General features: G+C 39.5%; 1 protein-coding gene across 1 annotated transcript; it reads right to left on the bottom strand.

Annotated features, from left to right (window-relative positions):
- Positions 1-469: 469 nt before the first annotated feature.
- Positions 470-16,904, bottom strand: LOC147327092 (E3 ubiquitin-protein ligase pellino homolog 1-like). Its single transcript, XM_086294703.1, has 7 exons — positions 16,693-16,904; positions 9,261-9,421; positions 4,682-4,811; positions 4,249-4,350; positions 2,956-3,153; positions 2,685-2,873; positions 470-2,354 (listed from the first exon to the last, which is right to left on the bottom strand). The coding sequence occupies exons 2-7, from the start codon at positions 9,344-9,346 to the stop codon at positions 1,776-1,778; spliced, it is 1,284 nt and encodes a 427-aa protein (XP_086150829.1). The 5' UTR covers positions 9,347-9,421; positions 16,693-16,904; the 3' UTR covers positions 470-1,775.
- Between the last annotated feature and the right edge of the window lie 2,276 nt (positions 16,905-19,180).

Genomic DNA, 19,180 nt, shown 5'->3' on the forward strand with positions numbered 1-19,180 from the left:
AGATGAATGAATTTTACCTTTTATAGCAGCTTTATAGTGTGTAGAGGTTGGAAATGAGCCATATAGCTTATTGAACAACTGGTTATATCTTCTTGAATTCACTAAATCAGTAAAGACCAGTGAACTGGAGTCAGATCACATTCAAAATACAAAGTGTAAATGTTCAGTATGAATCCAAAGATGTGACTTGTACTTGAAAATGAGTTTATGCACATTTACCAATCTTGATCCAGCTGGCTTTCCATCAGCTGTACTTTTCCAGTTTGGGCTAAATGACGTCCCTTTTGCTCCAAACACATTATCCAGTCCACATCAGTACAGTACTCAGCCTGATTCATTTTCAATGTTCTCAATTTTTTGTGTATACACATCTATATCTTGATATATAGATAGACTCATTTAAAATCTAACTTCCACTACTCTTATATGAATACTCTGGTTGTATATGTACAATAAACAAACAGTCACATAAATTTCAGCCTTGTTTTTATTGTTCGCTATCGGTACAAAAAAAGAAAAGAAAAAAAAAAGGAAAAGAAAAGTGTACAGCATGACTGCATAACCAAGAAGGAGACACACTTTAAAAACAGGCTAGTGACAAAATATAATGAATACCTGGTTCACAGGAAATGAGTCAGAGCGAACGTATCAGCATCTGCTTTGATGCTTTCAGACTAACCTTCCCTCTCATCACGGTTTTGGTTGATGATGCTGTTAATTTCTTGCACGATGAGTCAAAACAAAAAAATAACAATAAAGATACTTGGATAATATTTCTTAAAACTCATCAGGGACAAAAATAAAGTTTAGAGAAAGGTACAAGAAAGAGGTCCAAGAATCTTTACAATCAGAATAAAACATAATTAAGAAAATATGAAGTACATGATGAATTTAAAGTGACAGGTTTGGCCTCAAGATACTGGACAAATGCTGAATACAGAGCTGCTGAGCTACCTGGGTCTGTAAGGAAATGTAACTATTTCCTTATAAATAGTATAAATGTAACTATTCCCTAATAAATAGTATAAATATAACTATTTCCTTACAGACCCAGGTCTGTAAGGAAGTCTATATTTATTGCTTGTAAAAAAAAAATTGTTAAAACAATGATCGCTGATTTGAAGTCATTCATCTCTTTAGTTGAAAAATGTATAAACTTATAGATGTTTCAAGTCACAGGAGAGCAGCTTAAAAAGTTTCCCAGATACAGTTTTGCTAGCTTGGGTTCAGAGTTTGCATTCAAAAAAAAAAAAAAAAAAAAGAGGTCACTTGATTTTGGAGTTTAAAAAACAATCCCCCCCAAAAAATCAAAATGTAGTCTTACACTCCAGGTAAGAAAAAAATGTTTAAAAAAAAAAAAATCTAAAATCCAGTGTTTCCCCTGAATAAGCTTCCAGACCAACATCTGCACACAACTCTTAACTCGATCTTGTTATCAGCTCATTAATGCAGTATGAGACGGTAATCAGCTACAGAGAGATGCAGGGAAATGTTGCACTGACTCATAGACAAAATTACATTAAAAAGGTAAAAGAATAAATTAAGTGTAAGTAAGTTAAAGATCATCACAGCTTTTCCAGACAGCTGTATCTGGGGAAGAACAATCACCTTTTTGGTGCCTGAACCATATAACCGTATAAAAGGTAAGAATCAACCCAATAAATGCACAAAAACACTAAATTAAGTTAAATTAAGTTATGAAAATTCCCAAACTGTAAATAGTTGCATCCCTCTTTTGTTGATTAAGGCTTCAGATAAAGAGTCAAGAGTCGTTCCTAATCCAGCGGGCTTTGGAAGATCAGTTTGACACAGCCGGTCTCCCTGCTCAGCGGCTGGATGCAGAATGGGCAGGCGGCATGGAAGGCATGTGTGCCATGTGGCAGCGGGATCTGGCTCCAGTACACAGTTGTTTTTTCTGAACAAACGTGGCCACAGGGGACAAAGGTGTGGGTAGGGGACTCCGCATCGACGTAGAACCCCGGCTCGCAGCCAAGCCACAGTGGCACATAAGGGCCCCTCGCACGGCACATGGGGCACTCCCGCTCCTGACACTCTGCTTCGACCTCAGGATCACAGCGCCCTCCCCAGCCATGGTAGCCATGCACATGGCCGCAGCGCAGGTATGCCCATGGTTGCTTCTCATCCAGGACGTCCTTGCGACGCAGGCTGGGGAAGGCCAGTGTGTTGAAGCCCACGGGACACTGTGGCCGCCCGGCATTCAGCTCCTGCCGCAGGGCCTCCAGGTGTTTGACAGTGGGAGTGAGGGACAGTCCTTCGGCCGTGCGCCACAGCAGGGTGGCACCACACAGGTCGATAAGAGACCCATCCACCAGCTCGTTGGACTCAGATTCCACCTTGGAGGGGGCATTAATGACCTGGGATTAATGACCTGGGCCTTGCGCATGTCTGTGTGTAACAGGTTTGCATGTCTTTGTGGGGACCAAAGATTGTAAGTTTACTATGCTTGTGGGGACCAACGGCCCTTATGGGGACAAATTCCCCTCCCCCACGTGTTTGAAGACATTTTTGAGTCTCAAAATGTGGTTTTAGTGTCAGGGTTACAATTAGGTTAGGATTAGAGTAAGCAGCTAGGGAAAGCATATCAATTAGATGTCCCCACGAGAATATGAAAACACAACTGTGTGTGTTTGTGTGGTGTGTGAGAGAAAACAGGAGTCGCTCACCATATTCCCCCTCTGCTGAGCTGATCTGGTCTCCCGCAGTGTAAAAACATTCCCACAAACTGAGATTTCCCTCCATTGACCAGGTTTGGAGTCCTGGCAGAAGCCGTGGCGAGGATGCATCACGAGAACTCCATTTGTCGTCAGTGCATCCATCTGCCCATCCTGCATTCTCCACTTGGCTGCCTTCTCCTATGAAGAGGTCAAATGTATGTTTAGCACATTCAAACTGAAGAAATGTTATCACAGGAAATGAGCAGTTTGTGCATTCTACCCCAAGGAAGATGTTTTTAGACGTGTCAAAGCCTGCGGCGTAAATTCGTGCAGAGTAAGGTGGGTTTCTTTGGCAGATGATGCGGCAGGCAAAGCGGGAGATGGTGCTCTGAAGTGTCTGACTGTCAGCTTGGTTCTGACCTCCAGGCACAGTATCCGTAACCACAAAGTCAATGGGACTCTCTGTAGAACGGCCAATCTGTAATTACACAGAGACAAGTGCTCATGTCTTGCTTGTTTTCAGTGGTGTTCATTATGCTACCTACAGAACATATTTTGTGGTAGACACCACTTTAATAAAGAAAACTGACATGTAACAATGTCATTCATCCAGTGTTCACTTTGACCTAAAAATCTTACGTGGATCTTACGTGGTCAGTACACACAAACAAAACAGTGAAGAAGGCGCAGCAGCGCCTCTTCTTTCTCAGGAGACTGAAAAGATTCGGCATGAGCCCCCGCATCCTCAGGACCTTCTATCACTGTGCCATTGAGAGCATCCTCACTGGATGCATCACCACCTGGTATGGCAACAGCACCGCCTACAACTGCAAAGCTCTCCAGCGAGTAGTGCGGTGCTCTGAACGGATAATTGGAGGTGAGCTTCCCTCCCTCCAAGACATCTACAGGAAGCGCTGCCTGAGGAAAGCGGGGAGGATCATCAAGGACTCCAGTCACCCCAGCCATAAACTGTTCAGACTACTTCCATCAGGAAGGAGGTTCTGCAGCATCCGGTCCCGTACCAGCAGACTGAGAGACAGCTTCTTCCACCAGGCCATCAGACTGCTGAACACGTCATAGACACCTCAGCTTCACTACTGGAACTTCAACATTATGCACTCCATACTGTACAGTAACGCCACTGTTTTGCACATGTCTCAACTCTGTATATTTTATATATTTTATTTTATTGTTTACTCTATTTAATTTGTAAAATATGTGTACACACACACACACACACACACACACACACACACACACACACACACACACACACACACACGTAGAAAAATATTTAGTATACACATCCAGAAATGCATATACTATTATATATTGTACATATATTATTAGTTTCAGATGTAGCCATTCTTGTATTTTGCTTGTTTACATTATTGTATTTTGCACAACTCTGTTGCTTGTGAAGCTCGCACACAAGAATTTCACTCACATATACTGTACCAATGTACCTGCACATGTGATGTGACAATAAAAGTGATTTGATTTGAAAAAGGATAATACTGAAAATCACAAGGTTGAATATCCATGTAGGGTGTATGCTTTTCAAAGTACACACCTGGAACATGTCTGTGTTGCTGTCATGAGTGTACTCCACCACCACTGTCTGTGCGCGAGACAGCGTGTATGAAATACTGTGCTGCTCCTTGTTGCTGACGGCCTTAACAAAACAAACATGAAAGAAGAAGCTCTGTTAGTGTGTTTAAGACATGAAAGAATTTCTTCTACAGCAATCGCGGGGATGTTAATACTGATGGAAGCATGTCAGGAAGAGTATTTTGAAACTGGTAACAAATTCAAGATGTTTTAGTTAAATCCTATTAAGGGCATGTTCCATTTAGAGCATCATATTTAACCTGCAGACCTTTAAGATAGAACTGATTAAAAGAGTTAAATATGCGTTCCATATTCATTGTAGTTTCCTCACACTCGTCATATTTAGATTAAAATACACCAGAAATGTGCCACTTTCATTTGTGTTGAAATCTCACCTTGGCAGCTTGAGGTGTGCATGACATGTGGACAGTGCTCGGTTTCACACCGTTGGCCTTATTTCTGCGACACAAAGCGAAGCGGCTTTTCCGCCTCCCCTTGTCTCCATAGGGTAGAGACCCATTACACCTGAACACAGAGGATAACGATGAGCAAAACTGCTTTATGTTCAGCTGCATTTCAAAAAGGCATTTTAATTTTAATAATACATTATTATGAATGAATGAACCAAAGACAATGGCAAATCAGAAAATCATCTCCTGGCAGCTCAGCATTTAAATCAACTTAGAGTATGTTCATCTAGAGTTAAGCAGTGAGTAAGGAAACAAAGGGTCAGTGGTGCTCCAAATATTAGGAATCAACCTGGGAATGGAGAGAGCAGTGCCTCCATTTTAATCCACTAGACTGAGGATATTTCAAGTCTACCTGAGCACTCGAAGTGCTTTATTCAACATGCCTTGTTCACTCATTTGCACAAGCACTTTTTTGTATGCTTCAGTGCTTTCTAACATTTACACTCTGATGGATGTATCAAAGAGCAGCTTGGGGTTAGTAAGGATATCTGGTATGCAGACTGGCGCAACCAGGGATCAAACCACACACCTTCAGACTATTAGAGGACCTGCTCGACCTGCTGAGCTTCAGTAACGTGTCAGTGCTGATCATAGGAAGGAAGAAACGAGCAGTTGTAATTAACTTAGGCCACTGTCTCAATAAAAGTTCCATATAATTTTTTATTATTATTTATTTTTAGGAAAACACAGATTTAAAAAACGCTTTAAAGATTTAAACATGGTTATCCCAACTGAGCCTTCATTAAATCAGTCAAAGATACACAGGAAAGAAGGTCAGACACCAACTAGGGAGAAACCGAATGACAAACAGAACAACATTGCCGTCCCTTATGTAGCAGGTTTATCAGAGAATTTTCTCCAAGCATGGCTTCAAACGCCACCACACCCTCAGACAAAAACTGGTTCATCCCAAGGATGAGACTCCCACACACAAACTAAACAATGTAATGTGTGCTGTGTAGTGCAGTGACGAGTGCTCAGACCTCTACACTGGAGAAACCAAACAGCTCCTCCATAAACGCACAGCACAACATAGATGCGCCACCTCGACAGGACGAGACTCAGCTGTACATTCGCATCTACTAGATAAAAGGTCACTCCTTCGAGGACACCGATGTTCACATTTTAGACTGAGAAGACAGATGAACAGACCAGGTGGCTTACAACACCAACTGTCTGCCACCTATAACGCGTTTTTTTAAAAATCCCTTGTCAGGCGCCTCAACCCCAGGATGATTGAAGACCTACACAGACGTATTCAGTAAAAAATGTAATCCAAAAAATTTTTTTTACTCCAATTTCTTAAAATCTCTGCTTTAATGTTCGCCAACGTAACTATGTCTAATCTGATCCAATCTTAGCCTGCCTGGAACTGGGGCTGACGTGGTCTAAATCAGTGATCAGTTTTGGATCCATCCTGCTTTGCAAGTGAACTCATATTCAGAAGACGGACTCTGCAGCTGCAATTAAAGCTCTCTTTGAAATACATTTTATACAGTTTAAGTCTTCAGACTCTTCACATCATCTCCAAGATGACAGCTATCTTTCCGTGTGACCGATTGCAACATGACAATTGATTCATTGATTGGTGTGTTCTATGGCTAAAGCTTTATTTAAACAGCGTTTGATAAAGTGACACACAGTTAGGTTTGCAGTACGAGGAAACTGGACAAAAATGCTCCTGTCAGCCAGAGTCACAGAGTTAGAAAGATGAAGACTATAGTTTTTATTCTGAGCTGATATACATCTGTAACGCAACTGCTGTTTCAACCTTATGAGTGTGAAAGTTCTCAGTAAAGTGAGTTGGAGTTGAAGTTAACTCACTTTTTGGAAAAGAAGACCCAAAGCGTCCCTCAACTCATGGTTAACAAACTTAGAGCTGTTAGCTAAACCTGCAGGTCCCAGGTCTGCATCCAATAGAAAAACAAATAAAACGAAACTTCTCTGAATTTCCCAGAGAAACTGTTGCAGCCTCACCAACAACAAGGAACCACCTAAGAGAAATTTATGCCTGACAACCCTAGCAGCTTCACTTTCAGTTTTCTCTGCTAGTTTGTGTTGGCTAAACACACCGAGGCCGTTTCTCTGTAGTGTAGGTAAAAAGACGAACAGAGATATTGCCCAAACATTCCTTCCACAGCTTTCACTGCAGACAGGAAGCTTTGAGGGAGGGAGCAAAAAGTAACTACGGTTTCAGTCCAGAATTAAAAGCAGGATGCTGCGGTTGAGAGATTTATAGGTTATCCAACTGAGCCATTAGGATACCATTAAATGTGTCTGTTTTTTAAAAGCAAACTATCATGTTTTGCCACAATGACAGCACCGCTGTCGTCCTGATGTGTTTAACATTTGAAAACACAATCCTGAATGTTATGGGGGCTCCAATAAGAGTCAGTTTAACTGAAGTTATCTTCAGAGTCAGGCTGCTGTTAGCTGCAGGTCAAGTAAACAGTTGAGACAAGCCATTCTTTCACTGCTTAATGCAAACTTCCTGCGTTTGAGATGAAGTACCAGCCACCTTTTTCTTAGACAAACACTAGCCACCCCAGTTCCGCTGTGGCTCCACTCTATGAACCACACTACAAGGTATGTTTTCACAAACTATGTGGATCTTTCTAATTAAATCTTATGACTAGTGTAATTGCCAGCCTCAGGGCAATCCAGACTGTTTAATTCCACGTGTGGTCACAATAATACAAAAGCAAACAAAAGGGCTAAAACCACAGCAGCCACCACGTTCCTGACCCGACCTCCCTGAACCGCAGGCTCACTCTTGTGTGCACAGTGAATGGCCTTTAGTCAGGAAGTCGGCAGCATTTAATGGCTGCGGTTGAGTTTCCCAACACACTTTAGTTATGCAGCACCCAACTGAATTTCTCACACTACAAGGCACATTAAAATAAAGAGACTTGCTTAAACCTACCCAAGTTTAGTCAATTTCTTACCTAAAACAGTGACGCTTATAAACTTCAAGGCACACAAACAAAGACTGCCAGGCCCTTTTAGATCAACAACAGCACAATTTGTCCTTTATACTACAGCTAAAGAAGTTGAATGTTACAACCAGGTTTAAGGATCGGTTATCAAACTCCAAAAATGGTTTTGATGACATCAAAAATATGTCTGCAATATCCAGCTGTTTTATCGTTTGGTTTAGAATTACTATGTACATTTTAGAAATTAAAAGGGATTTTAAAGAGACTTTTACCAAACACTAGCCACCCCGAGCACACAAGTTTCCAGGAACATATCTATAAGATACGGTCTAGAAATGGTTCAGATGGCCTCAAAAGTTTATCATGATATATCATGGAAGTTTGTGATTATGATATTTATAAAAAATATAGATAAAATATTGAAGAAAGTTGTATAAGTGATTGCAGCTTGCAGGCACTAAACTTTTTTTATAAGTGCAAACAAAACTAAGGATGTATCCCGTCTTCCTTTTCCAGGATTTTACTGTCATTAATGACAATCACATTCATGCCTAAACCCAATTAAAAATAAAACAGTAAGCTAACATTAGACGTCTTTGGCTTGCGGGAGGAGGCCAGAGTCCTTTACATGTAAATGAGTGGTTGTGACATTTATTAAAACATTTAGTTTTAGACCGCATTAAAGTCCCCTATCAGTTATGAATTTAACTCCTTTTTCTACATCCACTGTATAGAACAACTTTCTAGTATCAATTTCAAAAACCTACGTCGCCTTGTTCTCAAGTTATCATATTCACAACATTTTCAGAAAGCTTACTCTGACCTTGAGATTGAGGTCACTGAGATTCAAACTTGTCCCAGATTTTTTGTAGATGTGCCTCTGGTATCAATTTGAAGCTCCTATGCTGCTTTGATCTCGAGTTATCGCATTCACAAACTTAGGTGCCCACACCACCCGCCTGGCAGGGTGATGACAGTACCCCATCTTTCCACCTGAAGGGCTTTTACTCTGTGGGTTTAGAGCGAGTTTGCCTCTGTGGTCTGTGGGTTTAGAATGAGTGTGCGTACACAGTGTCTGCATTAACCACTTTTCCCTTTGACAAAAAGCAAATACGCAGATGTTGATTCCTGCCATGTCAGTTGTTCTTCATCTTACCATGACTGGGACTGCTGTATTAACCATCTCCACTGGCGGAAGAAATTCATATTTATTATGCATGTTTGGTTACTGTATGCCTTTTAAGTTTGATATTGAGACAACAGAACTCAAATGGAATCCCTCCTTACAGCTAAATCCCCCTGTTAAAAAAAATGTAAGAAAGGGTTTCCTCTTGTTAAGCCAAACACTGTGTTTTCACCATCGTTGATTTCTTGCCTGCATGTGTGCCTGTGGGTAAAATAATAGGATTTTGTTCCCTCCTTCCTGGAAGGTACAACATTGATCAAAAGTTGCTTATTTCCTACACATTCAACAGTTTTAAAAAGGATTTTAAAGAAAAAAAATGGTCTGAAGAAGTTCTGCTTTGATGACTTATGAATGTATGTGAACTCAGTAATTAACCGCTTACCCCAGAACGATGAGCTCCCCATATTTGACAGGTCCTTTGGTAGACATAAGGTGGGTGGAGATGTTTTCCTGACCCAGCGAAAACATCTGTGCAGGTTTCTGAAAAAGGCAGGCTGAGTACCATCAGAGATTCTCTACTGAAAGAGGCACACAGCCCGCCACCTGCAGACACAATCAGACCAAGGTTTATATTCTTGGATATAAAATCATCAAAAGTTTTCATGATTCGGTTTTAAAGAAAAATAATGAAAAACATACATCACTGAATATTCACTTTAAAAACATTTAGGCATTCATATAAACACACAAAGGCTTCAACACAATCCTATTCATTGCTACAATACACCCAGTGTCTTTGTACTGGGAGCAACAGTGGCGCACAATGTATCCATTCAAATCTACTGAGTGTTGTTGGGGTAATGCAGGGTCCATTTTATCTGTGAAGGCTGACTCACTTAGAAACACGCCAGGACTGATGTTATGTTCTTTTGTACTATGAAATAAACAAAAAACAGAAGAACAGAAAACACTTAACAAGCTGAGCCTGTATTCAGAATGCCAGCTCTGATGTCAAAAGGCCAAAGAGGACACATCATGATCATCTAAATCTGCGTGTTACACAATTATGACAAATACTGCACTGATCTCGACTGGTTGTCACATAGATGTGGGTATGTTGAAGGACCCCCAATTTTTTTCTTTGAGTGCAATCCCTAGAGTTAATATTCCAGCTTATGGAAAAAGTGTGGCAGATCACCGTCACAGATTCAGGTATAATTCCGCTCTTTGTTCAGCATTGCTAATATTCTGAAAATACCATTTTAATAATAATAATAATAATAATAATAATAATAATAATGGATACTTTATTGATCCCCATGGGGAAATTACTTGTTTTTCTCTGCATTTGACCCATTCACTCAGTGAAGCAGTGGGCAGCCCACTAAGCAGGCGCCCGGGGAGCAGTGTGTAGGGACGGTACCTTGCTCAGGGGTACCTCAGGGTAGCCGTTAAGTGGATTCGAACCGCCGACCTTCCGATCATGGGGTGACCACTTTACCTACTGAGCTATCCCTGCCCCCCATTTTAAGCAACGCTTTAAAAAAAAAATGCATTTTTTTTTCTTTTTAAAGGGCTGTTTTTAAAAAATATATATTTCTTCACTCAACTTTTAAGGATTTAAGGAAGAAAAACTATCAATGAGTGTTGGCTATAGTAACAGGCTAAGAAGGACACGTTCAGCACAGCTGATGGACCAGTAAACGTTGTGCTATGTAAGCCGACTGGCCATGACAGTGTTTTCCTATAATCACATTTTTCAGAACAGGGAAAAAACAACTCCGTGTTGAGAAAATAAGTACAATCCTGCTACATTAAACTCATCTTTGACATTTTACCTGACCAGCTCAGTTATTAAGACATTAATTTATGATGCATCTTTGTTACACCCCATCCAGAACTGACATCTGTCTCACTGCATTGAACAGTTTTCTCCATAAAAGTAACAATACAAATATTGAATGAGTGGAGAATGTAAAAAATACACCTGAGTGTGCAGATTAAAGGTTTTAGAAGATTCAGCTTCCATTTTTCCCACAATACAGTAGTAGTGTAGGTGACGCCATAGCTTATAGTGAAGCTGAAGCTGCTCCTCTTCCATGATTGTTCTCTCTGCACCCAGTAAAGCATACAAATGGCTGTTAAACCCTGATCTTTTGGTTGTGGGGGAAACTGGTTACATATTTGTGGTATAGACTAAAATGATTAACTGAATGTTTAGTGGAGAAGACTGTTCTTGACCTTTTAAGCTTATGAACAAAACACTAAAATTTCTGTAACGTTCACCAATATTTATATTTAGAAGTCCATTACAAAGCAGAATTGTCTACAGCCAATAAGTTCAGATCAGGCCTCAGAGCACAAGAAGAAAGAAGGTAGAAGGAGTAACAGTTAAGTTTGGCAAACATCATCCAACATAATCGTTATTACAGGCAGGACAAACTGAAGCCTTTACAGCATGTTTCCTCTTAATACCACAGATAAACGCATGATACAGCTAAGTGACGGGAAACAAGGAGTATATCAAGACACTATCAAGATAAGCTGGTATCAAAGCAACTTAGCAGAAAATGTATTAAAAGCTGTTAGGATGTGGCATTTCGCTTCTAGATGAAGATATGCTGATGGCGATAAGCGCTATTCTGTGTTAGCATGCACTGAAAAGCTGTGCCATTTCTTGCTTCCCGTCAGCCTTTCATTTTAGCACATACGTCACACTCAGAAGCCTTTCATGTGTTTTCTGCAGTATCAGAGCTTTTTGAGTTGTTTCCCCCACTCAGGTGTCCTCATGCTCTTCAACTTTACAATTTAAGAATGCATGAACTTTAAGACAAAACAGTTACCTTGTGTATTTTCACTAAAGCAATTTTTAATAATCAACCTACTTTAAATACTGTTAGATAAGATAATCTAAAACAATTTTACATAAATAAATAATAAAGTATTATTATTAATAATAATAATTAAACAAAAATATTAAAAAAATATATACATCCGTAAATGGTGTTATTTACCGATTCTTAGTTGCAAATATCATTCAACAGGGCCAGGACCTGCTAATCCAGGATAAACACATGCACCTGTATGTTTCTACATCTACAATTAATTATCAACTAGAGCTTTAATGATAGTGATAATGATGAATGTGTAGTACGCCACCTGCCTATCTTTAAATACACCGCTGAAGGCTGACACTAGCTATGGCTGAATCTCAGTTGTGGACAAGGACAGGGTCAACAGAAGATACCACAGACCAGTATATTTAATGATGCAGCCGTAACTTGTGTTTTATATTGAATAAAAAATTCTGACCCTTAAACTTTAGATCTGTAACACCTGCTGCATCTGCTGTCTCAGGCTACGTCCACACGTACCCGGGAATTTTGAAAACGCAGATTTCTCTATGCGTTTGCACCTTCCATCCACACGTAAACGGCGTTTTCAGTCACTGAAAACTGAGATTTTTAAAATCTCCTGCCAGGGTGGATATTTTCGAAAACTCAGTTTTTGCATTTACGTGTGGACGAGAAAAACTGAGAAAACTGAGAAAGCGCAGCGTCAAAGGTGTGCGCCTTTTTTGACGTCACACTGTGCACCACGTTGTTTTGGTTAAATGAATTTCTACAATACTGTTAATTCTACTCTCTGCAGTGTTTACATGCTTACATATACACACAGTTACTGTCCCTCCACACATACGACTCGGTTCTGCTTCTATGCCCCAGCTTTGTTTACTTTTTCCCCACCGAGGCTTCTAGACTTCTGATTGGCCAACATTTCTGCACGGTTAGGAATCTAGCGCCACCTGTTGCTTTGGCATGTTCCTAGCAGCATTTTCCTTCATTTCTGCGTTTACGTGTGGACGGGATTATTTTTTAAAACGAAAAAGGAAAATCTCAGTTTTCAAAAATACCCGTGTACGTGTGGACGTAGCCTCAGTTCATAGCGTGTGATTCACATCATCTTCATCACAGGCCATTCCTGTCTGGACACATAAGGTTAATCACTTAGAATAACTGATCTTCTGCATACTATCACCAAATGTCCTACTGTATGGATCTATCTCAGGTTTACATTAAAAGGAAAATGCATTAAATGAACTGAATTAATCTGTTGCTTCCTACTAATAAGTACATCAAAATATGTCACTTCTTCAAAATGCCGCACTTGCAAAAGGAATTATGTTGTGAAGCAGAAAAATTATCAACATAAAAATTATTCTGAACAAATCTGTAACATTGTAATAATTATTTTACATTACACACTGATTCCAAGTTCATTGCTATAAGAATTATATAGACACACAGCTTTCAATTTCTGACTTCATTTGAAAAACATCCTATGGCTAAAATTAAAGATAAACCTTGTAGGATCTCCTTGCAGCTGACTGGAAAGCTTAAGAGGTAATGTGATTTCAGTGCATTTACAACAAAGCGATGTCCCCGTGACTATCCAATGCCCTCAAAAATGTCCAAAGTTTATTTCAGTGAAATGCAGGGTTGAAGAGACACAGTCACTATCTGTAAATTGATACCAGATAACAAGGTTGAGTTCTAAAGTGACTTCACTCCTCTTTCTCATGTGCGTCTTTTCCCTCTTGTGAAAGCAATGTAGATTCTGACATAGATGCTATGTTCATACTGCAACTCACTGTATCCCGCCTTTGTGACCCATCTCTCAATTTGTAATCAGCCTCAACAACACAAAGCTCAAATGGAGTCACGGCTCCTCACGCGACCTAGTTTGGGCTGCCGTTTCTCACCACTGGCATGGTGACGATTCAGCCTTGATGTCATTTGATGGAAGCGCTGTTACTTTAGGTTATCAACATCAGCCTCTTATAAAAGAGTACAAATTTTTAGTGTACCATAATTAATTAACTTAAGCGGATGGGTATCAGCTGAATACCTGACTGCAAACTACATTGTCTGCTGCCTTCTTAATTTTTAAACACACTTTTTTTGGAAAGTCAAGCTCAATTTCACTAGTCACACGTGGGCCAGATTACTGCCAGATCTGTTAAATCAAGATATCACTTAAATAGAATCTGTCCTACAAAGTGGAGTAGACTGAAAAGACTTCAAAACGCAACACATCTCACAGTCTAAAGAAACAAACACAGTCACTGACATCCACCAGCCAGAAAAGGTTTACCAACCATTTCTAAGGCTTTGAGACTCCATTGATCCATGGTGTAAGCCATTTCCCACAAACAAACAAAAACTTCCAACAGTGGGGAACCTTCCCAGGAGTACCAGGCCTACCAAAAACACTAAAAAAATTCATTGACAACTCATCCCAGGAGGTCAAAGAAGAAACATCATCTAAAGAACTGCTGGCCACAAAAAAATAAAATCCATAGGAGAGTACAAGTACAAAAGGGTAATGTCACATTTGCCAAAAAAACCATCTTAATGATAACCAAAGCTTTTCAGAAAATAGCCCGTAGACTGAGGAGGCAAAAGGAACTTTTTGGAAAGTTAACATTCCATTTCATCTCGGTATGAACTAACAACACTTCCTCTACAGTGATGTGAAACACCCTTGCAAACATTTGCAGTTCTTGGTGTCAAAAGTGCCACACCAGCAGGTTCAGGGGAAATTCACTTTCAGATCGGGCCAGGTATGTCTAAATAGCCTTTTTCCCCATTAATAAATAAAATCATGATTTAAAAATTGCAATTTGTAATTCTCATGCCATCTATGTTTAATATTACTTTACATCATATAATAAATGATGTTCCAAAAATAAAAAAGAAAGACATCAGAAACAGGGAAAATACTTTTCCACAGCACTGTACATTGAGCTGTTAGTCACTTTTTTTCTTTATCCACTATGAAAAAAAAAAAAAACAGACTATAAAGACAGCAGAATAACACCTGACACAAACGGGTACCTCTATCTGACCACTATATTGTTTCATTACTGTGAAAGTAAGGTGTTTACAGTACACAAAACTGCAGAATATTCACTGGAATACCATTCAGGATGGCTCACACTTATTTAGCCAAGCCAGAACGCCAGCATGGGATAAAACCATTATTAGGATTAAGACAATCCTAAAGTGCAAAGAACTATCATGGCTATGAGAGTTGGAGCCCTTCTATGGCTTACATGTACATGATGAAACTCTTAAAAGAAATCTATTTTAAATTTATGAACTATGCTAGAAAATTATGAGTTTACTTGGAACATCCAACCAGTATTTCTAAAACGCTGTGATCTGTAACTATTATTGAGTTGAAATAAAAGATTAAGTTATTCTAATCTAAAGCTCAAAGGAAATGTCAGCCAAGAGTTGTGGGTACTATACAAGTTAGTTAGCAAAAGAATGACACAACAGGATAAACTCATGTACAGTAATATTAAAGAAATAACAGGGGGGTGGGGGCGGAGGTGTTGGATGTTTACCAAACCAGACCAGCTACAAGGTACAAGACCTATACCATTCTGTGATGATTCCACATAACCTCTGAAGAAGAAATACCTCCCACTCCACACACATACCGCAGATGAGCCTGCAGAACACGAGCAGGCATGTTCTGCAGATACCTAAGAGGGGTGTGAAAAAGTGGGGACCGGCCAAAAAAAAGTCAACATTTTCAGAGATCTCCTCACTCCAGTGGTAAAAAGTCAAAGACTTTCTGTTTCATTATCTGGGTGTTAATTGGCTCTCTGGTGACAAAGTTGGGACAACTACCATCTTTAGCATTTCAGAGTTCTCCCACAGATTCGCCCTCAGGATTAATATCATAATTTTTCTGCCCGTTTGTTTGTGAATACCAGTTTGAACAACAGCCACAGAAACGTTAACGTATGTAAATCAGCTATAAATTGTGATATTCTGACAATGAAATATCTCAATTTACGTAAACTGTAAGCATCACTTCTGTTTATCCTCTGGTGCAACTCTCACCTAGAACTCCTAAAACTTTCCAGGCTTTAGATCAACATTCGTCTTTGGAGACGGGCTGACACATCTGTAGGCTTTTAATATGAGGGGACAGTTGGACAAAAAGGGCAAAGTTTTAACATTAAAATGGGGAACAAAAGCATCGTCTGTGGGGACAGATGGATGCTCTGGTAGGATGGTGAATGCTAATGAGTCTGTGTGGCCAGGACAAAGAAGGCCAGCTGGGCTACAGGACAGGACGGAGTACCACCACGGACAGAGCCCTGTTTAAGACACTAAATATACACACACTATATGTTTTACCTAATATGAATAATAACTTCAAATCCTGAATTCAATGAGCTGCAGAATATAGCAATGCTGTGTGTACATTTTAATTAAATATCTGGAGTTCTATTTGTGGCCACTATTGTGGACAAAACAGTACGACACACTATTACAGAAAAGAAGCTATGTTAGTGGAGTCAGCAGACACTTCAGAGCCGTTTATGACACACATACACACAGGACACTTCACAAGTTACTACGAAAAGGACGTGTCACCGTAATTTATTACGAAATTTAATACCATATACGACCATAAAAGCGTCGATAAAATTTGATTTACGTTTTCCAAAACTCACACAATCTCCCCCCCCCCCCAAAAAAAACCAACTTGTGTTTGGGATTTTGTCAGTGAAAAAAAAAAAGACGCTTATCAACCTAAACCTATGGCGCTTTCAACCTAAATCTTGAATTGTTTAAGAGATTGGTATACTGTTGTTGCCCTATATAACGTCATTACGGTAACTCGTAGCTAGTTAGCATTTTTCGATCGTAAAACTTGAGAAAAAGCAGAGAATGTGTTAGTTCATTAGGTACTTATTTAGCATAAGGTTACCACTAACTACAGAGGACTAAGGCGGCGTTAGTGGCGCTAACAATGACGAAAAGAATCAACTCCTTAGACAATTAACTCACCGAAGTTACAGTTCGTCTTAAAGCAGTCTCATGTCCCGGATGTCTTTGTTCCAGGAACAAACGCTGTTAGCCGTTTTAGACCATAAATGTCACAGTTACTTAAATGTTTACCAGGAGTTCGGCGACTTTTTATCGATTTTGTTCCTAACAAAACCACACTGAGCGAATGCTGGCTTAACTGTTTTCAAACTCAACTGCGCCTCTTAGCTATCAAGGCTACTGATTTCCGGTTAACATTTCAGAGTAAAACAACTTAACTTACTTGAATACCAAAATACTCAATACTTACTCAAATGCCAAATTGTTTTCAAGCTGAAGTAAATGCCAGTAGTATGTCTTATAAACTTGAACGTCTACTTTTAGTTTTTAGTTTACTCATAGTTAATTAAGAGAACCTGGTTATTTGAGATGGTTGCACCATTAACACTTGTTTTATTATGAAAATACAAAACCTGTACTTCCGGTTTTCTCTGCGGTCTGCGTGTGTAGCTGTGCACAAACAACTATGATTTTAGGTTTATGACTTACTGCAGCTGTTACCCCAATAAGACATCCTCTCAAATTAGTCAAATGTTTCCTCACATTAGGTCATTCAGCTAAATTAAAATCAAACTCTGAATCAGAATCTGAATACTTATTAATCCTGAGGGCAATGGTTTGGTAACAATCAATTAAAATATATATATATGAAAGACAGGAAATGTAACTGTAACTGTAACTGTAAGAAGAATGTAAACCACACAGCACAGATGACAGCACACAAGCATAAAACCTCCTGCGCATGAAATAATATATTTAAAGCCAAGAAGTCGGTAGTGAGCAAAATACGTGTCAAGTACATTCCAGGGACCTTAATCGTAAGCTGGGATAATATGTATTTAAAATGTTAATAATGTCTGTTTAAACGCCGACGTGTCAGTTATACGTTTTGGTACCTTAGGCTGCTGCGTAAACTTTTGGAAGACAGGGGTGAGTTACCAACTGGTTTATTTTGATTAACCGTCCCCAACGATGTAGAGTTCCTACAAGCTTCATCCTGTTCCTAAATATACTTTAAAAAGTTATCTTGGTAGTTGTTGTTTGGGGGTTTGTTTTTTTTTAAATGTAAATAGTGTTGATTTTTTTTTTTATTAGTATTTTTTCCAGTCATGTCACAACACAATTTAAATCAGATATTATACCTAAAACATCGGCCCGTCTATTTTCTTATACCAGTTTGAGGCAGGTTAACACACAGAGACAGACAACAGATTAAAAAAAAACAAGTGCTGGATAAACAGAACAGCTGTAACAAGGCTGGTTAAGGTAAAACGCTGTGCTGTGCTTGTAATGGAAGAAGAGCACTGTCCAACTTTGAAGTGATCTTAGTTCCTGGAAAATGAGCCATGTTCCTTTACTGAGAGTATTGGATCTGATTTTTACAGCCTATTTTGTATTTAGGATCCCAAGGTGGAAACCGTTTCCTAAACAACAGGAACAATAGCATACACTAACAGTCATGTCAGACATTACTAACTGAGACTGAATTCAACGTTTCTTATATGCAGGAAGATTAAACTCTGATGTCACAGTTCAACCTGTCAAGGTCTAAATCATCTGATTGAAGACAACACTGATAATCTTCAGTTATGAATTTTATATGCTTTAAATTGTTATAGCATATATAGCTATATGCTCAAGTCAACCCTGCAACACAAAGCGCATGTGGCACGGCATCCATGCCATCACTAACTACAGGAAGACGACACCTGCCTGCCAGGGTGACGCCTCCATACCAGATGCACTGAACAACTTCTGCACGGTTTGACGCTCAGAATGATGTGTTGGTGAGGAAGTCGAACCCCACTCCTGGACTTTCTGTCGGAGAGACCTCAGACAGTTCGGATCGGTAACAGCATCTCAACACCACTACACTGAGCACTGGAGCCCCTCAGGGCTGTGTGCTCAGCCCACTGCTGTTCACTGCTGACTGACGACTGTGCAGCAATGCACAGTTAGAGACACATCATCAAGTTCACCGATGACATGAGTGTGGTGGGTGTCATCAGCAGCTTTGATCTTTACTTTCGTCTTCTTCTGCCTTTTCCAATTCTATTTAAACAACTGACAGACAATTTGTTCTTTTTAAGCATCCTCTAAGAACATTGTGGTGCTGTGAAAATCACATAAGGATAGCATGACTGATGTTTTCTTTGATTACACAAACCTCATGCAGGAGTAGTAAATGAATAATAGCTATTGCTTTTTAAATAACTGGATATCAATGACTTTAGCTTATTATATAATATTATACAGCATATTTCTAACCAACTCAACTGTGCGGTTCAATTTCTCTTGACAGCACTTTCTTTAAAAACATAACACATTTTGGGATGAACTTAGGGCACCATGGCATCATCTAGCAGCAGATTTTTATCAAGAATGTCTTGGTATGTTTTTCCATTCATTGTTTAATTATTTGAAGTGTGACTGTAGCCTACTGCTGCTG

Source organism: Aulonocara sp. 'chitande type north' Nkhata Bay, linkage group LG6 (assembly GCF_057382095.1).
Source record: "Aulonocara sp. 'chitande type north' Nkhata Bay isolate Kocher_YH1m ecotype deep benthic linkage group LG6, A_spYH_male_GT1.1, whole genome shotgun sequence".
In the NCBI taxonomy this organism is placed as follows: Eukaryota; Metazoa; Chordata; class Actinopteri; order Cichliformes; family Cichlidae; genus Aulonocara; species Aulonocara sp. 'chitande type north' Nkhata Bay.

Coding starts and splice junctions, on each gene's coding strand:
- LOC147327092 (XM_086294703.1), bottom strand. CDS start 9,346: ATGTTTTCGCTGGGTCAGGAAAACATCTCCACCCACCTTATGTCTACC. Junction 3,154..4,248: donor GCAACACAGACATGTTCCAG/GTGTGTACTTTG, acceptor GTGTAATTACAG/ATTGGCCGTTCTACAGAGAG. Junction 2,355..2,684: donor CTCAGCAGAGGGGGAATATG/GTGAGCGACTCC, acceptor GCCCCCTCCAAG/GTGGAATCTGAGTCCAACGA.